At 49.5% G+C, this 22,817-nt stretch overlaps 9 protein-coding genes across 9 annotated transcripts; 5 read left to right on the forward strand and 4 right to left on the reverse strand.

Annotated features, from left to right (window-relative positions):
* Positions 1–50: 50 nt before the first annotated feature.
* Positions 51–3,243, reverse strand: BO88DRAFT_402901 (putative MYB DNA binding protein (Tbf1)). The gene is made up of 4 exons (XM_025706226.1): positions 3,062–3,243; positions 2,411–2,889; positions 1,696–2,349; positions 51–1,642 (listed from the first exon to the last, which is right to left on the reverse strand). The coding sequence occupies exons 1-4, from the start codon at positions 3,150–3,152 to the stop codon at positions 362–364; spliced, it is 2,505 nt and encodes an 834-aa protein (XP_025565338.1). The 5' UTR covers positions 3,153–3,243; the 3' UTR covers positions 51–361.
* Positions 3,244–4,372: 1,129 nt separating this feature from the next.
* BO88DRAFT_233658 (uncharacterized protein) lies at positions 4,373–6,117 on the forward strand. The gene has a single exon (XM_025702078.1). It carries the CDS (start codon positions 4,466–4,468, stop codon positions 6,041–6,043), a length of 1,578 nt encoding a protein of 525 aa, XP_025565339.1. The 5' UTR covers positions 4,373–4,465; the 3' UTR covers positions 6,044–6,117.
* A 209-nt stretch (positions 6,118–6,326) lies between these two features.
* Positions 6,327–7,657, reverse strand: BO88DRAFT_486051 (phosphotransferase family protein). The gene is made up of 2 exons (XM_025712390.1): positions 7,029–7,657; positions 6,327–6,971 (listed from the first exon to the last, which is right to left on the reverse strand). Exons 1-2 carry the CDS (start codon positions 7,392–7,394, stop codon positions 6,516–6,518), a joined length of 822 nt encoding a protein of 273 aa, XP_025565340.1. The 5' UTR covers positions 7,395–7,657; the 3' UTR covers positions 6,327–6,515.
* Positions 7,658–9,237: 1,580 nt separating this feature from the next.
* On the reverse strand, positions 9,238–9,562 carry BO88DRAFT_233677 (uncharacterized protein). Its single transcript, XM_025702080.1, has one exon. The coding sequence runs from the start codon at positions 9,523–9,525 to the stop codon at positions 9,328–9,330; it is 198 nt and encodes a 65-aa protein (XP_025565341.1). The 5' UTR covers positions 9,526–9,562; the 3' UTR covers positions 9,238–9,327.
* A 238-nt stretch (positions 9,563–9,800) lies between these two features.
* Positions 9,801–12,018, forward strand: BO88DRAFT_486052 (putative capsule-associated protein CAP1). The gene is made up of 2 exons (XM_025712391.1): positions 9,801–11,785; positions 11,841–12,018. The coding sequence occupies exons 1-2, from the start codon at positions 10,008–10,010 to the stop codon at positions 11,890–11,892; spliced, it is 1,830 nt and encodes a 609-aa protein (XP_025565342.1). The 5' UTR covers positions 9,801–10,007; the 3' UTR covers positions 11,893–12,018.
* Positions 12,019–12,706: 688 nt separating this feature from the next.
* BO88DRAFT_412729 (alpha/beta fold hydrolase) lies at positions 12,707–14,289 on the forward strand (the record flags this gene model as incomplete). The annotated part of the gene is made up of 3 exons (XM_025708097.1): positions 12,707–12,860; positions 12,954–13,423; positions 13,477–14,289. 3 exons carry the CDS (start codon positions 12,707–12,709, stop codon positions 14,287–14,289), a joined length of 1,437 nt encoding a protein of 478 aa, XP_025565343.1.
* Positions 14,290–15,264: 975 nt separating this feature from the next.
* BO88DRAFT_334729 (glycogenin) lies at positions 15,265–17,968 on the forward strand (the record flags this gene model as incomplete). The annotated part of the gene is made up of 7 exons (XM_025702814.1): positions 15,265–15,294; positions 15,355–15,382; positions 15,456–15,562; positions 15,635–16,228; positions 16,296–17,059; positions 17,109–17,784; positions 17,852–17,968. 7 exons carry the CDS (start codon positions 15,265–15,267, stop codon positions 17,966–17,968), a joined length of 2,316 nt encoding a protein of 771 aa, XP_025565344.1.
* A 390-nt stretch (positions 17,969–18,358) lies between these two features.
* BO88DRAFT_360922 (putative cysteine dioxygenase Cdo1) lies at positions 18,359–19,847 on the reverse strand. Its single transcript, XM_025703863.1, has 5 exons — positions 19,314–19,847; positions 19,140–19,211; positions 18,930–19,067; positions 18,768–18,825; positions 18,359–18,696 (listed from the first exon to the last, which is right to left on the reverse strand). The coding sequence occupies exons 1-5, from the start codon at positions 19,572–19,574 to the stop codon at positions 18,581–18,583; spliced, it is 645 nt and encodes a 214-aa protein (XP_025565345.1). The 5' UTR covers positions 19,575–19,847; the 3' UTR covers positions 18,359–18,580.
* A 289-nt stretch (positions 19,848–20,136) lies between these two features.
* BO88DRAFT_433517 (GTP-binding protein RBG1) lies at positions 20,137–22,028 on the forward strand. Its single transcript, XM_025709428.1, has 10 exons — positions 20,137–20,238; positions 20,348–20,368; positions 20,433–20,475; positions 20,535–20,615; positions 20,675–20,711; positions 20,764–20,834; positions 20,890–21,227; positions 21,285–21,641; positions 21,710–21,830; positions 21,877–22,028. Exons 1-10 carry the CDS (start codon positions 20,218–20,220, stop codon positions 21,966–21,968), a joined length of 1,182 nt encoding a protein of 393 aa, XP_025565346.1. The 5' UTR covers positions 20,137–20,217; the 3' UTR covers positions 21,969–22,028.
* Positions 22,029–22,817: the final 789 nt, after the last annotated feature.

Below are 22,817 nucleotides of genomic sequence, written 5' to 3' on the forward strand. Positions count from 1 at the left end.
TATAGTGCATCTATCTAGCTACGTCTACAGCATTTCCATGCTTGATATTGGCCGAATAGTCCATTCAAATCATAAAGTACAGTCTTGCATTAAGTCCCTAATGCTGCCTCGCAATTACGAAAAATGAACAATGTTGGTACACAGCCCCAACTCTACATGGCCATTCGTCTCCCCAGCAAGCAAAGCACCCTCGAGACCCCCAATCAACTCCCCCGGACAGTCACATCGGTAATCAATATAATCGCTAGAATAGATGTCGCAAAAGAAAACATAGAACACATTTTGATACATGTGGAGAAAGAGCAAAGAAGAATGAGATGGGCATTAAGCGAAAGCATAGACAGAAGCCATGACGGACGCTTTATTGTCCAAGATGCATATTGGGATCAACATGGTCTTGATGGTGGGTATGATGCGGGTGATGCTGGTGATGGTGATGGTGGTGGTGATGCTGCCCAAAGGCTTCACCATGCACCTCCTGTCCCAGCGTCTGCATCAGATTCTGCTCGGCTGTCTGGTCAAACGCCGCATGCGCTCCAGCATCTGGTGGCAGTGGCGATGCCGACATATCGTGGCCGTGTGTCATTCCAACCGGCTGCGCATGTGCACCGGCAAGCGCCATCATGCCCTTGATGCCTTCAACATGTGCCTTGTCCTCTTCTCCCTGCTTCTTCTGCCGTTCGCGGGCCTCGCGTTTAGCTGCCTGCGCGGGGGCACGCGTCTTTAGCTCTCCTGTCACAAACTTCAAGTAATACGGCACTTCAATGCCACTCTTGAGGAAGAACAGCTTCAAGTTCCGCGCCTTGTCCTTTAGTTGAACCTGGTTGCGGTCCTTAAGCGCTTCGCTGATAGTGCCTCCTGGGCCAAACATGGCAAGAATCTGACTCCAGTGCGGGCCCTTGACCCGGTCCAGCCCGGCCATCAATGCGTTCTCTTCCTCCGTCGTCCACGGCCGACGCTGGCTGGGCAACCCAGACTTGCGACTGCTAGGCGACGACTTGGCAGATGCCGCCATGCGCGCGCGCTCGTAGAGTACTTGAGTCGGCTGCGACTGCGAGTAGTGTGGTATCCCCGGCATATAGCCATGGTTGGCTGCGGCTGAATTGGGTCGCGGAATCGAAGCAGGCGTCACATGGTTGTATTGCTGGAAGTTGGCCTGCAGGGGGCTTTGCTGGAAAGTTAATTGACCGGGCGGTTGCTGGTAACCGGACGGAGCGGGACTATGATGATACGGCTGCTGGTGAGTCTGCTGATGCTGCATCTGACCCGTGGGCTGGGCAGCAGAATAGCCATGCAGAATCTGGCCCCCCTGCTGCGGCGCATGCTGAGGAGGTTGCTGCTGGAGTTGCTGGGGTTGATGCATCTGATGCTGTTGTTGGTGCTGCTGTGGTTGCTGCTGCGACGGTTGCTGTTGCTGGTTCTGTTGGGCCTGTTGCTGCTGGGAGCGTCTCAAGCCGTGGCCTTGCAATGCAATTTGCGCCGCACGAGCCGCACGCGCAACCAAGTCGCCGTGCATGTTTCTATCAACGGGAACATCAGGTGGCTGGGTCGAGACGGGGAACTGGCCCTGCAAAGGAGCATTGGACGGCTGTGAGTCTCCATCGGACGAGGATGGTTGTCGACCCTTAGCGGTCTTTTTCGTCTGGCTCATCGTTAGTACGAGCACGTGCAAAGATGAATGATGGGAATTCAGACCTGTTGGTTGCTGATGGTATCAAAGTTCTTGGTGATGTAGGAGCTCAAGTCCCGAAGAAAATCCTCCCAATGGTACTTGTCCGGCAAGGCCTTCATGGCTTCCTCGTTGTTGACGTCGCTCAGCAGAATGTCACGGCGCGAACCGGCCCGCTTGACAAAGTCCGCTTCACTTGGAGCCAGCTGACGAGTCCCTGGACGCCGATCGAGCAGCTGTTGCTCCAACTCATCGGGAAACAGGTCGTAAAGCAGCTCGGTTCGGGTTCTTTCCGAATTGTTCATCGATGCGATGAACGCCTGGGTCTTAAGTTCCAAGAACAAGGCACCCTGCACCTTGAGTAGACGGCCACCTTCGGGAACAAACACATCGAGGAAGTTATCGTTGAGTTCCGAAAACCCGATCTCCTGCGTGCCAAAAATACTGGAAACAAAGGATGCTAGATTGGCTTTGCGAATAATATCGATCTGGGAGGATTCGGTGAGCTCCAGCTCTGTAGGCGAAAGGAAGGACTTTTTGCTCGAGTAGACTTTTTTCGTATGATCGAACAGCGACCGCATGGTCGCATAGGCTTGGCCACTCTCAGTCTCGGGTTCGGAGACGAAGGAAGTGATTTCCTGATACGAGGACTTGGCTAGCAGCGACAGAATCTGGGTTGACTGGAGACATCGCGGGTTAGAATCCTGTAAGCAAAGTCACGCGAAGTAAGTCGCGACTTACCAAATTGTCAAGAATGGGCAGACTCTGAATCTTCAGGTGTGAGTTGGCTTTGACAAACACCATGCCCTTCGGAGGTGACGCGCTGGACGTCTCCGCCAGTTGCTGCTGGCCTAACACACATTGTTCCTCCACCCGTTCTGCGTGATTCATGATACTTGAAATCACAGTAGCCATGTCCGAATCAATATCAGCACTGCTTTCTGGTTGTGGCACCGCGCTTTCTGCAGATCCTTCGATGGGAGCGGGCGTGTCTAGAGGACGGTCCACGGGATGGTCCACGGGGTCGACAACACCAGAACCTAGTGCAGATGCCAATTCTTCTTCAATCTGATTTCCCGGTACTTGATCTGCAGTTAAGGTGGTCGGTGGAGGTGGTAGTGAAAGGTCAGCTGGCTCGGATTCGAGACGGCGTTTCTTAGAAGCTGGCGGCGAGAGGGAACCGTCATCTTCCTCGAGAGGGTGAGACATTTTGGGGGAAACTGCCGTAAATTCACGTCAACCCTGTGAATGGAAACAAACAGGGCATACAGAAAGTCTTCATCACTGCAGAGGACTGGCCCCAGGGTGTTTGATTTGAAGACAATCTACCCAGGGAGCTGCCGGGGCCAGCGGGAGCAGAGACTCCTTCAAACGGCGCGCAGGAGAACTCACCATGAGCGGCGGAATCGGTCACGGAGGGAACAGGCAACTCAGATGAGGCCGCCTCGTCGAGAGACGGGTCTGTACCTCTCGTGTCGACCATGATAGGAACAATTCCTGATGGAAGGGATAGGCGTTGACTTCCAAGAGCAGAAATGAGGGCTTAGGGGTAGGGCGCAGGCGTAGGGCTTTTGGGAAGTGTTAGATTGAGAATCGCCCCCTCAGATTTTTCCTACTTTTTCCCTCTCCGCCCGGTCGGTCGGGGAACTCGGCTGGGGGTGTGGATTCTAGTTCCATTATTTCCTGGAGATACTTACGATATAGATAGTATACTAGCTGGATTTAATATTCTGTATTATTTTCGAAATCTATTTATTTTTTCCCTTTATTTTATTATATTTGAGGACAACATATCCAGATCTATTTGTTTGGTCATTGCCAGGTTCTGTTGTAGTACTTCTGTTGTGTTTCCCCGACCGTCTTCCCTGCCTTTCCTCTTTCGGAAACCCATTCTCTTGCCTGCCTGGGTGCCTGATCCTCCACTCCTCTCTCTCTATACTCAAGATTCTGCTGTTACTTCTTCTCTTCTTCCACCACTCTCTGGTTCACTCCCCATCTTGCGTCCGGAATAGGCTTCACTTCTTGACTATAAAGTCCTCCCTAGTGTATCATTTGATCACTATTTAAACCCTCAGTGGTAACATTCATCCAAGGTTACTTCCGTCCAATGCTACTCTATCCATGCGTCATAGACTACCTCCTATCTCTTTCTAGACCTCTACTGTTAACCATTGCAACACACTGACGTGCTCTAGCTGCGTTTTCAGGATGATTGGCGAGTGGCACAATGGCATATGCAGAACAAACTCATCCCTGAGGATGCCAACAAGTGACACTAGATAGACGCGTCTATCACTATAGCTATGTCGAGAGCACGTCCTCCTTCAAGGGTCTAAGTTAACCTATCTCTATAGCATCTATAGGCATGATTATGGATGCAGACACAGGACTGGTGTGTTTCGAGCAGCTCAGCCCTGAGTGTCGGATGGACAATAGCAATTCCCATGGTTCTTGGATGTAGGCAAGATTATTGCGCTGTTACGTCCGTGGTCTGTACCAGACGTTAACCAACCATTGGATGAGTCCAGACACGGACCGGTCCTTGAGTTTGACACCTCTAGAACCCTCCTCGCCCTATATTCCATGAACACTCCCCGCAGGTTCAACATTTTCTATTTGACCCGGTTCCGTAGGATGCAACTACCGGTGCTGCTAATGCTTTTTATCTGGGGCCCTCCCACTGTTGGATGATCGACACTCATTCGTGTATACATGATTGTGCTGGGTAGTCTTCACCCATAGTGTCGACTGAACATCTTCACTTTTCATGAGAGGCCGACTTTAAGGATCCCCACAATGCTCTCTACGCGCCAGTTTGTCGCCCTTGCGGCAATCCTGCAGGCAGCTACTCAGGCTTCAGCTCAGGACCTGAAAGAACAAGTTTGGGCGGTATTCGCTTACACTCTATACGGAGACCGTGTCCCGACAGCCCTGCCTCGCCCCAATATTTTGACACCATATGGTGCCAACACACTGTATGAAGCTGGGTCCGCTTTCCGAGATCGATATGTTGCAATCCATTCGACCGATGTCAGTCCGAGTACGAGAATCGAGAGCATCTCTACATATGCCCTCGAAGATGAAGATCTTAATATTCTGTCTACCACCGACCCATCGGTCATTGCGTCCGCGCAGGCTTTCATGCAGGGGCTATACCCACCTCTCAACGATACTTACGACGTGCAATATCCTGACCCGTCGTATCTCATGGCCAATGGCAGCTTTGCGACTGCCCCTATGGGTGGCTACCAATATCCGCCCATTGTCACCGTGAGCTCGGACGACCCTCAGTCGGTCGTGGTGGCAGGCCAAGATAATTGCTTCCTGCATCAGATCGCCAATGCTGACTACCAGGCTAGCACGGAGGCTCAGCAAATGATACAGGAGTCTGACGCGCTCTACAACCGTCTCTATATCCAGGCCCTGTCGGGCGATTTTGACCGCTCTTCAGTCAACTATGCGAACTCCATTGCGGTCTCCGAATTCCTAGAATACCAGCTCTTGCACAACGAGACATTGTTGCACAGCGTCAGCCAAGAGGATATAAGGCTCGCGCGCTGGTATGCCGACCAATATACTTTTGCAACAAACGGCAACTCGGATACATCATTGTCAAGCCCCATCGATAGCAGTGCCATTCGCACAATTGCAGGCCAGACACTAGCCGGGAATATCTTGGATGCATTCGACACCAATGTTCTTTACCGGGGTACCAGTGGGAAACTGACATTCGTCTTCGGAGGCTACGAGCCTGCTGTCGCTCTTACTTCTCTCGTGCAACTTGCATCCCCGGCAAATGGAAAATTCTATGGAAGACCTGCGCTCGGGGCCTCGCTCACCTTTGAGCTCTTCAGTCTGGAAAATCAATCATTTCCAACCTATCCTGATCCATCTCAGCTTTATGTGCGGTTCCTCCTGCGCAATGGAACAACTTCACCGGAATTCCAATCCTACCCGCTTTTCGGTCACAGCCCCAGCAGCATCGAGGTTCCCTATAGCGAGTTCAAGGCCGAGATGCAGGCCTTTGCGCTAAATTCGACGCAGGAGTGGTGCCTCCAGTGTGATTCGACCTCGTCAGCTGTATTCTGTCCGGGTGTCCTGGATGATGAAGACGATGGCCCGAGTAGTAGCGCAGCCTCTTCCTCCGGACGCAAAGGAATTAGCCCCGCCGTTGGAGGAGTCATCGGTGCGGTTGTGACTCTAGTTGTCGTTGGATTGATTGCTGCTGCCGGGTTCCTGCTGCTTGGGGTTCGAGTACAGCGTGGACGCAGGCCGAGCTTGGAGGAGATTAAAGGAGGTATTGATTTGGGAAGTGATTCGAACCTGGCCCTGCGGGAACATGCTGCGCCGCCAGCAAAGACGGCGAGGCCTTGAGTCTGGATCTACGGGTAGGCTGATGACCTTGATACCATGGAAAGCAAGATGAGTATAATAATTAAACAGCGGTCTTATGTAATTTTTAGTATTAAGAATCAAGTTACTTGAGTTCAATACAAAAAGCTATATTCCATATTGGGAGAAATCCATTCTACGTCTAGTCGCAATTGCCCCGGGGAACAGATGGGGTGACACAGACGAGTCAATACAAGTTGATCCAGCTTTATAAAGAAGGTTATATTGCACAGAATTAAACATGTATGTGGAAGACACCCTTCGGGAGCACGATGTAGGGGTGGGTATCTAGCGTAGACATGAGGAAACATGAGGGAACATAAGATGTACATAACAGTGGGGATTTTAGACCAACTTTAGACGGAAATCATATCAATGATATGAGAAGCTCGCATGACGCCAGGATATATTGGACAAGAAGACAGACGAGAGAAGAGCAAGAGGACAAGGGTGACTACCACCCTCGATCCTTGATGGTAGCGATAAATTTGGCCCGGAGGTACCCAGAGGGCTCCAGCACCCTTTTAAGCACGGGAAGCCACCAATCCTCTATAGATTCATGAATGACCGTTGCCAATGCATACTCCATGTATTCAGGAAAAAATCCACTGTACCCCCAATCGACGATCCCGGTGAGCTGGCCATCTTGAACCATAATATTCCGCGCAGACAGATCACCATGTGTCAAAACGAACTTTGAAGGCCTCTTCTTCCTCATCTTAGGCAAGTATCGCTTCCAGAATGCCTGTTGGTAGGGAAACTTAACTCTGGCAAAGCACCACTCATCAAATTCCTCTTCTGAGGCAAAGGGGCCCATGTCATTATTGTGCAGGCGGTCGAAGAAATTATATGTCGTGACATTGCCGATACGGCCAATATACGGCTGGATGTGTTTCCGCATCTCTTGTACCTTGAAAAGGTGAGCACACAAATTGCTAAACCAGGCGATGTAGATTATAAAGCCTACCTGCTGCTTGAGTTGGAGTTCAATGTTCCTCTTTTGAGACTTGGTTAAGGTGTGCCAGACTTTATCAAGGGAATCGCCAGGCACTCGGTCAGTCACTGTGGCTATAACACCCCTCTTCACGTAATAGCAACCGCGTACCCGAGGTGTGAGGATCCCTTTTTCATGGGCATACTGCATCATTTCAGCTTCCGACCGCCTGTAGTCTTCCTTCCGGTTCACTTTCACAGCGACCAAGTTACCGCTTGTGGTTCGGGATTCCACCACGCGATTCCCCATATACTCGTAGAGGTCTGTGCCTTGTATGATGCTCCGATATTCCTTCAGCTGCTTAGCGAGACGGGCCTCAATCTCCTCTACCTCTGACATGTTGTAGGTGATGGCAAAGCCGCGAGGGTCAATATGACTGAGGGAAGGAAGGATGTGAAGTCGCGAACTACTGTTGGGCGTCCTCAAATGAGCCGCCCGCGCGCGCCATGGCGCGACCACCGCAGCGGGAGGTCTTCTTAGCACAGTGCTTCGTTATTTCGTACGTGCGCCATAGTTAGTTCTATCTGTCTCATCCTGTTACGTATACTCTGTCTTCGAGGGCAGACATGGTGTGTGGGTGAATAGGTTCCTGCCCACTCCCGAGCTGGCTGAAATTGGTGGGGAATAGAAATGGGCTGGACCCGTTTCGCCAGCGGATGTCCCCCGCTTATCTACTCCAGTACAGTAAACCCCGGATATAAGCTATCAATTACTCTAGTAATAGTACTTTTGTGTGGAAGGAGAGTCAAAATATAGTAACTACCTAATGCGGAAGTTTCCAAAAATTCAATATATAAATCAATTTAGACTAGTACTAATAGAGATGTTATAAATAGAGGATTCCCATCTACTTCTCTCGTCTTAGGTGTTAGGATTCAGTCTAGTGCGCTTTGGACTGTGAATCCTCCAAATGACACCGCTAGGCTATCCAGTGAGAGATTAGAACTCCGAGTCAAGAGTCCCAGGATGGTCACTTCTTATAAGCTGACTTTCACTACTACGGGTGGATGTGAAGTCGGATCCTCACATAGGGCTCTCTTTAGATTGAATGACAAGAACGGTATATAAACAGAGACATTGCTGTGGCAAGTACTAACTAGCACAGAATGTTCTCCATCCATCGTCTAACATTATTATCATTGGACTCGGAATGTCGAGTCTTTCTAGCATTAGGTAAGCTTCTATACCAGAAGACTGGCCATTGCCACTGCATATTATATCCTGGGGACATGGGAGTCTCTCCGCACTGGGCTATCTTTCTGCCTTACTTATCAAATGGGTGCAACAAAAGGGATCCACTATCACATCGGCTATGAAGAGCGCAGAAGCTGCATTGCGTGTACCACATCTTCTAGGTTATCCAAAGAACCTTCATCAGAGCTCCCCAAACTAGACCCACCATATCGTTCACAGTACTTGACGACGCTTTCGCTACTTTTGCACAAGTTGAGGATGCAGTGAACAAAGTGTACGAGCATTACAAGATATATAACATTTTCACTCGAAACTGTCAGCTTTTCGCGCTGGATGCATTCCTGCGATTGCATCAACTCTACCCGACTTCTGTACCGGCCGGTGCCATTCGAGACATAGGTCGCCGTGGAACTATATCCACCTTTCTTGCGCTCAGAATACGAGGAACTCCAGTGGTTTATTCCATGTCGGAAGACCGACTCGGCAATCCTAACCGCTATGAGATCGACTAGCGCAAGAAGACCTACGTGCCAGTAGAGGACGGCCTGCCAACCGTTCGCACTGATGACAATACTACCCTCACTGGTCCGGCCACTCGTTCAACTTATCCCTGAAGCCCTGACGCTGGCCCCCCTCCTCATTCCACTGAAAGGACCGACACTGGCTTTTCCACACGTCCTCTTGCTCCGCAGCCTGACACTTAACGTCAGCCTCCAAGACCGTGGACTCGTGCAAGACCGGAAAACTACATACCTTTGTCGTAATTCGCTCGGTCCGCTACTCGAGTTGCTAGACAGCTAGTTGAGAAACATCTGAGTGAGTTTATGCTAAGTACTCATTCAGTGTATCTTGCTACGTTGTCGCTATACTTGGGGTTCAGTTGCGTTGTTCACTTTTACATCCTTGGTTTCCTGTCTATTTCAGTGCACTATACCTTGGTTCTTCCGTCTCCGCTGCATTATTTCGCATATTTTGCTTTGAAAATTTTATCTCATGTCTCTCTATTTGTCTGATATCTTCTAGCTATCTCAATTAATCAAAGTGCATCTCTTTCCTTTCAGATATCTCCATTCATTTCCTATGGATATTCCAAGTGCTTTCCTGACCAGTTCTTTGGATTTGTTCCGGAGCTTCTCGGAGACCCTGTATAAGTAATCATCGTAAGCATCTGATGCATGGAATATTTAATTATTCGTATGTTGCTGAATGTCCATGGGAATATCATCGTCAACAAAGATATTTGCACGCCGGAGAAGTTTGTAACGATATTGCGCATCACTTAGCCTGGGTGGGCTGCTGGACCGTGACCGTTGTGAGGAGCGGGTGGATGGAGAAAGTAATGGGATTACTGGTATGCCGCTTATACTTTGCTCTGGGGCCACATCGAGACGCGTGATAATAGGAATAACCAGGCACGGGCACTCACTAATCCCCAAACGGGTATAGTGCGCGGGATTGCCAGAGGGACCGACCGATTAAGTTTCCCGCTGGTTGATACCGTCATCGTTCTTCGTCCATCAGGCAGATCAATGGAATGCTAGCAATGCTTGTGAAACATTCTCGTCATTGACCATTGTTCTTTACTGCAGAATTTTCTTCAGAGATTTGGTAATTCTGGCCTCACGCTGAATTGGGAGACTGAAGCATCTCAAAGGCACCGAGAAGACTAAATATCATTGCTCCTGCTTAGTTCCCGGTTTGTTTACAAACAACAAACCCTCGTCTCTCTGCATGGCGTAGGCTCGCCCTGGTGGCAGGATGCGAACCCAACGATTTGTGATCTGGCTGGGCACATTTGTCCTCGTCTCCCTATTCCTCATATTCTTCAGAGGTCCCAGCCCTTCACCCTCACCTATTGTGGACCTCTATCCTTCTCCCGATTCTCGGCCTCCGACTACTTTGCAGAGGCCCCCCGTACCGTCCAATGCCCAGCTTATTGAACAGTCTGGTCTCCGAAAGGCTGCTCAGCCGGACAGTCTTCATCCGATTGCATCGCTTGTTAAAAATGCGGAGCAGCAATTTGATCGGCTACTGTCACGTCAATCAAAGACCTTGGCTCAGGCTGTCAATGAATATCGAGAGCGTTACAACATGCACCCGCCCCCGCATTTTGACAAATGGTTTCAATTTGCTAAAGATAGAGGGGTCCAGCTGATTGACGAATATGATACAGTATACCATGCTCTGTTACCATTTTGGGCCCTCGAACCGAAGACTATTCGCGATCGGGCTCGCGAGACGCTGGGCTTCGACAATTCTATGATCGGCGTACTGATCAGAAATGGATCTGTGTCACTGGTGGAAGGCGGAGCATTCGAGCAGAGCTGGCAGCGCAGTGCCACCGTTAAGATGATCGAGAGTTTTGTCGAATATCTGCCTGATATGGATCTTGTATTCAATGCCCTCGATGAGCCTCGAGTCGTTGTACCTAGCGAAGATCTTCAGAGGCTGGTTGCTATTGCGAGGGAGCAAGTCTCTCAAATTACCGTTACAAATACCATGCCCACAAATGCATGGTCAGATAGACCCGGCGACTTGAATAAGGGTGACCGCATCGATGAAGTGCGTACTACCCGTTTCAATCGGTTCACCCGTCAGTCCACGTGGAGTTACTCTCGGTCTTCCTGTCCAGTCGACAGTCCGGTCCGCTCTCTTGATGAGCAAGCCGCGGATAATGTAAACTCCTACGCCCAGGGCGAGTTAGGATTTATATACAACACCAGCGCCTTCTCCGACATTTGCAACTCACCTTCCCTCCGCCACAAGTATGGGTTCTTTGACCGGCCAAACAGGTTTGAGGCTGTTCATGACTTATTTCCGGTCTTCTCGCAGAGCAAGATCTCGAGCTACCAGGACATCCTGTACCCAAGCCCTTGGTACTGGTCTGACCAGGTACCTTATGAAGAAGACAAAGATATGGAGTGGAATGAGAAGATTAGCCAGATGTTCTGGAGAGGCTCAACAACTGGAGGATACTCCAGAGCTGGGGGCTGGCGGCGGCAGCATCGACAATTGTTCGTCGGCAATGTTAATGCCCTCAATACAGCCAAGATACTGTCCAAGACTGAAAGTAACCAGTGGAAGGCCAGAGGAGTTGGTCGAAACTCCTTTGTGGATCTCTTCGACGTTCGGTTCACGTACATTGGCCAATGTGATGACAAGGACTGTGCCGCCCAAGGAGAGTATTTTGACTTGGCGGAACCGGTTGATCAGCAAGTCGCTTGGGCGTACAAACACCTGCTGGACATGGACGGGAATGCGTTCAGTGGTCGGTTCTATGCGTTCTTACGCAGCAGGAGTCTCGTTCATAAGGTCTCAATCTTCCGCGAATGGCATGATGAGTGGCTCAAACCCTGGACACATTACGTACCCTTGAGCCTAACCGGAGATGATTATCTGGAGGCCATACGCTACTTTGAGTCCGAAGAAGAGGGCAGAGTGATCGCACCAAGACTGGCTCAGCAAGGCCGGGAATGGGCGCAGAAAGCTCTTCGAAACGAGGACATGGAGGTCTGGTTCTTCCGACTTCTACTAGAGTAAGTGCACTCTTTGTATCTTTTGCTTTCCTGATACTAACAACCCACCCAATAGGTACGGGCGCCTAGTTGACGACAATCGACATAATTTGGGATTTTCGGTCTAGCTTTGTATGATGACTGCCAGGTTTTGCTATTTTGATTTCTGTCTGATTCCCCAATGTTTAAGGAACGTACGATATATATGGCGTTTTGGTGCCTTTGCTATGATGAGACGAAAATCTGGGATCGCCGATTGATGTGTATATATGACTTACGAAAAATCGAAACTGAAACTCACATTTTATATCCTTATTTATGCTGTTGCCCTGTACCGAACACCACTGCACAAAAACCCTTATACTCTCAGAAATAATTAATTGTGGCCCCGTTTCACATGTTGCGGGTCCCATCTGAGCGGGTATTAGGTCATCGGGCCCCAGTCCTCTCGTCTCTTCCTCCCATAGAGTTACTTTGGTTAGTTCCAGAGAAAGAAGAGCTTGGGTGGCGGAGACCTCTTCCAGTCTCGGAATTTGCCCCATTAATAGGCAAGCACTAACCAGCACTGGGTAGTTTAAGTCTATCAAACACACACTTACCAATATGCTTGCTCACCAGCCAAGAACCGTTTCCCCTCCACCTCAATCCTTCCATCTTTTCCACTAAGATCCTCACTCCCTCCCCCCTATCCTATTCGGACTAGTTCCGTCAGGTGGATCTTCTGTTTGCTTTGCTCTGGTCTACTATAAATTTGCCTCGGCCTCCACTGGTCAGTTGTTGTCGTCAGCTCATCTTCTTCCCTTCACTTTCTTTGTTTCCTTTTTGTGATTTTGCAACCTTTCAGTCGTTGGACTTCACTTAGTACTGTAGTGCTGGTGATTGAGATTGATTGATTGACAGTATCCGTGTCTGCATGGGATAAAATACATGCATGCATGCATCATGACGCCCACAGCTTGGTTGCTTGGAAAGCTTAAATCGGCCGTGATTCTGACATATGGATTGGGTGGACTGTTGTTTTATGGCCTTGTTGCTGTGAAACTGGGGTATTTCTTCAAGCAGACTACTGAAAAGGAGGAGTTGGAGTTGAAGATCGGTAAGAATTTTGTCTATGTTGCTTTTCTTTGTTCTGTGTGCCATGCGGTGACTGTGCGGGGGCATAAAGCTGATTACATATGATGAATCCTAGCGCGCAACAAGTTCTGGGACTTGTCCAAGGATTGGGCTGGTTTTTCGCATCATATACTTAGCCTGAAGAACGGGTTCAAGTTTCACTACGTTTGCAACGACCAAGGAGCCTCGGTGGATCAGGATAAACCTGTGGTTGTCTTTATCCATGGGTTCCCCGATAGCTGGGCCATCTGGCGCAATGTTCTGAGCTCTTCGTCTCTACAGCAGTCTGCGACGCTCGTTGCGGTTGATATGCCTGGTTATGGTGGGACTGATAGCTTGGCTGATTACTCGCCTACTAATGTGCTCGAGAGTCTGACGGAGTTCATCCTTGCGATCCGAGCCAAATATGGCGTGGATACGGAGGCTGGTATGCGCCAGAAGAAGCTGGTAGTTGTCGCGCATGACTGGGGTTGTGTAGTTTCTATGCGACTTGCGGCTGAAGCTCCTCAGTTGGCGGATCGGTTTATCTTGAGTAATGGGCCGTTGGTACGTTATCGCAGAGATTCTACGGGTATGTTCGGTTGTGCTGATGAAGTTAGCCTGCACTTGCCACGTCCAACATTAGTCGTCTGCTGTCTGCATCTGGTAAGATGTTGAAGACGGCCTCGCGCTCGCCGATCCAATCGCGTTCGATGATTTACAAGGCCTTCGCCACCATGAGCCCCGTTTATCGGCAATTTTTCAAGTCCAAGTACATCTTTGCTATGCAGCTGCCCATGCCTTTCGTTCGGTTTTTTGGAAGGGGTGGAAATTATTCCTTCCTGAAGCTCATCCACAGAGGCTCCTACGGAAAGCGGGAGTATACGTCTCAGGATGCTGCGGAGTGTTTTGCTAGCTCCTTGGGTCCGTCAGTTGCAGAATCCAGGACTCAGACCGCTGATGGCGAGCAATATCCCGAGTCATTGAAGAATGAGCGCGCACCGTCGAGCTTCCAGCACATGGCCTGCTATTACAGAGATGGAACTGCTTATGCGCGTTGGGACAAATCTGTTGAGACGATTACTGCCTTGCACAGCATCGCGAGCGGTAGCGGTGCCCGTCGTGCCAGCAGCGGGGCTGGGCTGTTTGATGAAGGACCCAAGGGGGCCCTGAAAGCTTGTGCGACCGTTATTTGGGGCAAGGGAGACATTGCCTTGGAGCCGCAGATCTGCTTGGATGGCCTCGCCGATTACCTTGTCGCAGACAGTCAGTTGGTCGAGCTTCCACTCTCGGGCCACTTCACTCCGATGGAACGGGAGAGCCAGGTTGCCTTGGAAAAGGCGGTTGAGTGGGCTGTCAAGGGCGAGAAGGAGGACATCGGGGCGGTTATGAAGGCTTGCTATCCAACGGCTGTAGTGACTCTTCGGAAGTGAACTGATCCGATCGTGTTGTTTGCTTGAATTGCTATTTTAGGACGGACGCCCTTTGGCCTAGTCCTTCCTTAGTTGTTGTGAATGTTTTGCCGAGACTGGCTCAGCAGGTGCAGGGGAACACAAAGCCAGGTACACGGTTTCTTGTTTCCGCGCCGAGACCGCTATCGGTGCACTCCAAGGGGGATTAAAGAGTGCGGACATGCAAGGGGCATTCGCGGAGCTTGGCTGTCGGTCTGGCTTCTAGGCTGGTCTGCAATCGGAATTCCACAGCTTCTTTCCCTTCCTCCTTTAAATAGACGGGAGTTTTCGCAACGCAACGTGCATCACCTCCGACATCCGGTGAATAAACGGCCGGGAGGAGCAAGCGTCGGTGGCACGGGGACGCGGCCTGATGCAGTTGAGCTCTGCCGCTTCCTCACCAATAATCCCTGGCGTTGCCTTTGGCTCCTTTTGTTCCCCCCCCTCAGACCATCCCCAGCCAGTGCGCGCGCATTGACTTTTTCTTTCCCCCAGAGTAGTAGTCCCGAGCCACGAACGAGCTATCCTTTTTTATTTTTCTTCTTTTCTTGTGTCCACCATTCCCCATCATCCAGCAAGCACAGCAATTCAATTCAGTTGTTGTGCGGGTATTCGTAAATCCAACCAGAAAAGAAGTCTGGTTCCATCCACATCTTGACTTCCCCAGCCTCCCAAGGACTGCTCACAGCGGGGACCGACTTTGCTGATTGCTGATTGCTGATTATGCTGGCGGGCGGGGTTTAGCTCCAAACGTCACCTGCGAGTGAGGGGGATCGTAGTAATTTGGGGGTGAACTAGCTCAGTACCTCCTAGACTAGCTCTCAACCTGCCTTCTCTCCTCTTTGCTTTCCTTCTCGTCTTCGTGCACCTCACACTCGTTTGTTTTTGTTTCTTTGCATCACTCCCTTTTCTCGTAGCTGGTGGTCTCGTGGATCGCGCGGCTCACCTCCCGCCGCAATGGTTCAAGGAAGTGCCGTTTACTGCACTGTATGTTCCGCCTCCTCATCCCGTGATCACGTTGCCTGCTACTAATTGGTTCCCCGACAGCTTCTACTGAGTGATCACTATCTCCCAGGTATGCTTGCTCCTGTGACCGTTAGACTACCGTTTAGAGGTCCCTTCCTGACTTGCTTCCACTCAATCTATAGGCGCCACCGTTCTTGCTCATTCTCTCCGCGACAATGGCTCCAAAGCTAAGCTGGTTGCTCTGTTCACCCCGGACAGCTTGCAGCCAGCCACTATCCAGGAACTCCAGGTGCGCGCGCATGATTCGTTCACGCGAAATAATTCTCACCTCACAGGGCCGTCACTAACTAGCACGCTTTAGGCTGTCTATGATGAACTAATCCCCGTGCACCCTCTGACAAACATCACTCCAGCGAACCTCTGGCTCATGGATCGGCCGGATTTGATTGCAACCTTCACAAAGATTGAGCTCTGGCGTCAAATACAGTACAAGCGCATAGTCTACATTGATTGTGATGTGGTCGCACTCAGAGCGCCCGATGAACTCCTAGAGTTGGAGGTGGATTTCGCAGCGGTTCCAGACGTAGGCTGGCCGGATTGCTTCAACAGCGGTGTTATGGTGCTCCGTCCTAATCTACAGGATTACCTTGCTCTTAGAGCATTGGCAGAGCGAGGTATCAGTTTCGATGGCGCTGATCAGGGTCTTTTGAACATGCACTTTCGCGATTGGCACAGACTGAGCTTTTCGTACAATTGCACACCCAGTGCGAACTACCAGTATATCCCCGCCTACAAGCATTTTCAAAGTACGATCAGCATGATTCATTTTATTGGTGCCCAGAAGCCCTGGAATATGGCGAGGCAGGTGGAACCAATTCAATCTCCCTATAATCAGTTGCTGGGAAGATGGTGGGCTGTCTACGATAGGCACTATCGTCCTGTCGTGACTACGAATGTCAGTATTATCCCACGGATAGCCATTGAGGCATCTCTACATAGTGTCCATGAGCTAATTATACCAGCAGCCAATCCAGCTACCTAAGCCTGTGCCTACAGTTCAGGTGCAAACCCCACATCAGGAATTCTATGGGGGTCACCAGGAGGATGTACAGCCGCCGCCGCCGCCGCACAGAGAGTATACGGAGTATGTGTCTCATGAGCAAGCTCAAGAAACACACTTCGAACCGTCGTCGCAAGCGCAATACGAACACCCGCAAGAACATCAACAGATTTCTCACCAGGACTTCGCGCCGTTCCAGCCAGCTCAGCCACCAACTCAACCACCAGCATCGGCACCAAGTTACTCTACACAATTTGCGCACGAGGCTCCACAGGTGCACCAAACGCATGAGACTTACCAAGTACATCCTCAACAGAGTGTGGCAGCGCCAGCTCCTGAATCTACGCCTGTAGCAGGCTCAAGTGTACCCATTGAGCACGAGCAACGACAGGAACAGCGTGCGGTTGAGAGTTCACAAGCACCAATCATAAGTGCTGTTCCGCGGTATGTTCGTGGAGAAGAGCATGTCACGGCATACATACATCCTCAATCAGGCGAGACATCATTTGTAGCCCATAGCGAGCCGCAATCGCATGCACATGAAGCTAGCGTGCCATCAAACATACAATCATATCCTCCACAGTCACAATATGTCCAGCACGAGTACCATCAACAGCTTACAGAGCCAGTCAATGTGCCTGACGAGCAGCCACTTGCACCGCCGTCTCCAAAACCTGAAGTACAGACTACGTTTGAGCCACCTAAGGCAGAATGGGATGCATCTAAGTAAGCTACCGAGGAATCCTATTTGATAGCTCATTGCTAACACTCTCAGGGAACCTCCACCATTGAACACGAAGCCAGAAGGTATCGCTTTGGAGAAGAAGACCTACGCTATGTCGCAGGATGAGCAGCTCTTCCAGCCTCCAGAATCCTACCCGGAAGCACCCAAGAACATGTACTATGAAGTCCCAAGCACCAAGCCGGAGCCCGAAAAGCTTGCCCAGGTATTTCCCTGGGAGACTCGTGCGCCTAGACCAACGCGTGTGTTCCCAGAAGACGACCAGAGCTCAACTACATTTACGCTTCCAAGATCATTCATTGAAAGCACAGAAGATGAATCTGGCCCGTCACCTGATTCTCGAGTGACGTCCTGGACATCTGAAGATCCAACTGAATCCTGGGACTCTTACACGCGGTCTAATGCTTGGGACGAAATCCCGGAGATCCAAAGATACATCCAATCCATACAACAAGCCCGCAAAGGCAAGGTGCAGGTGCTCACCGGCGGCTCATCCAGCACAGGACAGAGCCTAGTATCCGGCCAAGAAAGATACACTTTCAGCTGGTCCAACAATACACGGGTGACAGACTTCCCCAGCGAGGAAGAACGGCCTAGCCTCCCCGTAACCCCCGCACCTATTCGCAGAAAGCCCCCTATCCCAGGTGAAGAAGACTCCGACACAGGCCTACTTCCGCCCGCACACGGTGTGCCGAACCAGGAGGACTGGGTGGGTATCACGGTTGATATCTTTTTGCACCTCCTTCGAGCGACGTACTTATATTGGAGATTTACAGAACCCTACAGTCGGCCTCGAGGACCTTCGTCGACGTCAGTCCGAAGTGTTGGAAAATCCAGATTTGCTGTTTGAGCGGATCTTGATGCGCTCATCGGCTGCTTCTGGTCATGCTTGAGGGAGTCATAGTCATGAGTTACGTACGATATTATGTGTGACATGCGTTTGTTTTGAGCATCGATGTTTCTATCTATTCCTCGGCAATTGCGAGTTTTATCTTCATCTTTTAGCTAGTTGTCTTGTTTTGCATTTTGTGTTTCGTTTATGCACACAGCATTGTTATCTTCGCTAGTCCTCTCTTCTTGTTTGTTCCTTTCTATACCTTGTCTGGCATTGTACAGTATCTTATTGACCCACATGCATATGCATCCGATTGCTGTGTTGTTTCGTTTTGCGGATACAAACTGTTACTATGCCATACATTAGGAGCGCATCCTTGTGATTTTGATCTGCTTTGAGTGTCTCAAGACTGAGTTGACGACTGTTATTCTATGTTTATTAATACTGTGGTTTTATTGAGCGAATGAAAGAGCTATGATGCGTTGTGAGAGGTTTGCGCTAGTCAGCAGCTCCTCAACCTTCTGAGAATATTTACATGCCCTCATCTAATCTATTTCACAAACAGCAGATGGATATCGAATGACAAGACGCCATACAACAGAACGCAATCACCAAGCTAAGGATAAGTAGGGGTGGTATAAGGATAAAAAAGAACAAACAGCGACTCAAATCAACACCTCTCCCCCCGGACCGAATAAACATGCGACGTCTTGATATGACAGGCTTTGCCGGTCTTATCGTCAAAGACTGAGAAGCCGTGCGTTGCTGCGTTGGGAGGAGTGTATACTTTCAAATTTATCGAAGTTAGCATGCCATCACACCCATAGTAATATTCATGATATGATGGTTAGACCTACAATGCAACGACACGGCATAATCATTAGGATCCGGATTCGAGATTCGATGAAGGCCCAGCTGCAAGACACACGATGCGACTCATCATTAGCCATGTCTGATCATGCGTTGCCTAATCGTTTCATGTGACAAAGTGGAACTTGAATAATGTAGGGTAAACGTACCTTGTCGGACATATACGTAACCTGATTTTCACCGTATATAGTCTCCTTTTTTATTTGCGGTGGAGACGATTCTCCATTCTGCAGCTTGTCTTGGTCTGGCCAGGCATAGAGGGTTTCTTTCAGAGAGCCTTTGAGAATCTACATAAAAGTATTTGGATCGGTGGTTAATTTTGTGGGCGGATGACCTCCTTCTTAGGGAGGATATAATACCTTCATGACACAGTGTGCATTGGCGTGATCATGTATTGCGCTTCCCTTTCCAGGGCTCCAGACTAGGATGAGCTTGAATATCATATGTCAGTATAGATCTGTAATAGTACATAGCTTCTATGCTATTGTACATAAGAGCGGTGGTTAAATGCAAGCAAAGTACGAGCAACTCACCAAATTGCTCTTGCCATTGCCCTCATCGATGAGGTTCCTTGTGTAGTTCTTTTTCGAGTCTCCCAGCGCAAAGGAAAGCCATTCATCTGGATTCGAATCATATCGTTCCATTAAGCGCAGGATGTCCATTGGATCAATGTCATCGGAATCTAGACCCGAGCTCGGACCCAAAGCGTCACTTAGATCTTGGACGAGGTTCTCGAATCCATTGCTGGAAGATGAATTAGGTTTGGAGGGGGTGTCTGTGTTGATGTATGGCATGCTGGTTATGTAACTTTGGTCTTATGAAAAGTAATGCTTTTGTGCTTTTCCTTGGTTCGGTGTTGTATGATATAGATGATTTCGGTTATCGGAGGATTCGGAAGGAAGTATAGAAGGTGGTAAAGACAGTGTGCAGAAGGAATGTGTAGGTGTCCTTGAGTGGACGAATTGAACTTATGAAATGGATGAAAGCAAGAATAACTCAAACAGCATCCATTGCAGCCACTAAAAATACGAGTCACCAGCCAATGTATCTGAACGTTAAGAATTGCGTGATGGTGGATATGTGGGATGAACCCCGATCCCGGCGGAAGGAAAAGCTCTTGCCACAATCGCCGATAAGCGTGGATTGGATGCCTGAACATTCATGCCTGAGGCAACCTCCCCGCCATGTGACGAAGCAAACGGACAAATGAAGTGGCGGCCACAATTTCAAAGATTGTATCTCCACCATTGCGACTGACATACCGCGAGCGTTTTCGTTCAGGTTTCTCACCACGACACCGTTGGAAAAGGGTTTCGATCGCTAGGGCGGAGATCCTGCAAATTTAGATTTCCTTGATTTTCCTTTCTTTTGTCTTGCATAGTCTCTTTTTTTTTTTGTACCGTGTGCGAGGGGTGAAACTCGTATAAAACCGCCAAAATGTCGACAACCGTGGAGAAGGTTGGATAGCCCGCCACTATTGCTCTATTCTATTTCTCTTTACTGTTCATATTGAAAGTTATAATATCAGACTGGATTATGCTGACTGTCTTTGTGTGTACCAATGTAGATCAAACAAGTCGAGGACGAGGTTCGCGCCGAATGCCCGTTAAATTTATCTTGCGCCGGAATTCGTATACTGATCGGTTATTCAGATGGCTCGGACTCAGAAGAACAAGGCGACAGCTTACCACTTGGGTATGAGACGAATGGGTTTGGAGGTGGTTCGCGAACAGACAGCTGATGGTATCGTGTAGGACAATTGAAGGCCAAGCTTGCTAAGCTGAAGCGAGAGCTGTTGACTCCGACTGGCGGTGGTGGTGGTGGCGGCGGTGGTGGTAAGTGGAGAGTGACTGTGTCGAATGGATGTGTCAGTTATTGACTATTGGATTGCTAGCTGGTTTCGATGTCGCCCGTACCGGTGTTGCTAGTGTGTATGTCGCATGACAAGTCTTGGAGTGTGGGATATATACTGACTCTGAATAGCGGTTTCATTGGTTTCCCGTCCGTCGGAAAGAGTACCCTGATGAGCAGATTGACTGGCCAACATTCCGAAGGTTCGTTGCAGGCAAGTCCCAGTCAATGGTATGGTGCTAACGGTACTTTGTCTAGCTGCTGCTTATGAGTTCACGACTTTGACGACTGTCCCTGGTCAAGTGATGTACAACGGTGCTAAGATTCAGATTCTCGATCTTCCTGGTATTATTCAGGGTGCCAAAGATGGCAAAGGTCGTGGTCGACAGGTCATTGCAGTGGCCAAGACCTGCCATCTCATTTTCATCGTGCTCGACGTCAACAAGCCGCTAGTCGACAAGAAGGTCATCGAGAACGAATTGGAGGGATTTGGTATCCGTATCAACAAACAGCCGCCCAATATTACTTTCAAGAAGAAGGACAAGGGTGGTATTGCCATCACAAGCACCGTTCCTCTGACGCATATTGATCACGACGTGGGTTTCCAGAGCACAGAGTACGTTGACGTCACTTGGGCTGACTTGGATCATTAGGAAATCAAAGCTGTCATGAGCGAGTACAAGATCTCGTCGGCAGATATCGCCATTAGATGTGACGCAACGATTGATGACCTTATTGATGTTCTTGAAGCTAAGAGTCGGGCTTACATTCCCGTCGTCTATGCCCTGAACAAGATTGACGCTATTACGATTGAGGAGTTGGATTTGCTGTACCGGATACCTAACGCCTGCCCGATCAGTTCTGAGCATGGCTGGAACATCGACGAACTTTTGGAGATGATGTGGGCAAAGCTCAACCTCCGACGCATCTACACCAAGCCTAAAGGAAAGGCACCCGATTACACGGCCCCCGTGGTGCTCAGAGCGCATGCTTGCACGGTCGAGGATTTCGTAAGGCTCCCTTTACCTCGGCAGGTCCGACCATCCTTGTTAGACGGGATCCGCTGACGCGCAATCAGTGTAATCAAATTCACAGGACGATCAAGGACCAGTTCAAGCACGCTATTGTGTATGGTCGCTCCGTGAAGCACCAGCCGCAGCGTGTTGGTCTGTCACACGAGCTGGCAGACGAAGATATCGGTTCGTACTTCTTCTTTAGCTTCAACCTCAAACACGCGATCATTAGGATCTTCAGGGCTAACTAGCGGGGGTGTGAACTGCAGTGTCGATTGTCAAGCGGTAAATGAGTTTTTACTGGAGCGCGAATCCAATCCTTGAAGGATCCGCTTTTATGAACGGGGCGAGAGCTATGGCGAATCGAAATCGGACTCGAATAGGGAATCGAAATCGGTAGCGGTGTTGGGGCTGCTTCGCCAAGTATCAGGTCCAAGAGGCCCGGCCCTTGTGACATATTTCCGTGAGATGCCATAAGGATTGTGATTGGGGGAAGACGAGGTGCGCACGGGCAGCAAGAAGAAGCTGGCGAACGCCGCCCTGGAATTTCAGCACGATCACTCGTCTGGAAGACGGAAGCCTGGATGGGATAGACACCATGGAGTCAGTATGGATCGGATTGCTGCTCTTCTATCTACTACTACTCAAATCTGTGTGATGCGCGATCCTCTTTTAGGAAGGCGAAGGAGGAGAAGAAAAAACAAAAGCGGCTTTTAAGGTAGGGAGTTTTTGTTACGAACGCTGAAAAAAAGGGCTGGAATAGGGTACTATTTTCTTTTTCTTTCTTTCTCTTCCAATCTGTTCTCCCGAATCAGCGGTACTTAAGTAGTCCTGCCGTTTTTATATTTTCTTTTATATTTTGGGGTTTCACTTTTCTTCTTTCTATTCTTATTTCTTATTTTTTTTTTTTTTTTTTTTTTTTTTTTTTTTTTTTTTTTTTTTTTTTTTTTTTTTTTTGGAGCGTTCCTCCGACCCATCCATCCATCCATCCTTGGTTGATGATGTACTATGGTCGAAGCCGGGTGTCCCGATCCGAGAAAAGACAAAAGAAAGAAAGAAAGACAAGAAGATCGGGGATGTTCTAGATCTAAAGGCCCAGACTAGCATTTCCAGTCTCGTAGACCAACATAAACTAACCAAACTATCTACCACACACATACTTCCATTTCATGC

The sequence above is a fragment of the Aspergillus vadensis genome (genome assembly GCF_003184925.1).
Source record: "Aspergillus vadensis CBS 113365 unplaced genomic scaffold BO88scaffold_5, whole genome shotgun sequence".
Lineage (NCBI taxonomy): Eukaryota > Fungi > Ascomycota > Eurotiomycetes > Eurotiales > Aspergillaceae > Aspergillus > Aspergillus vadensis.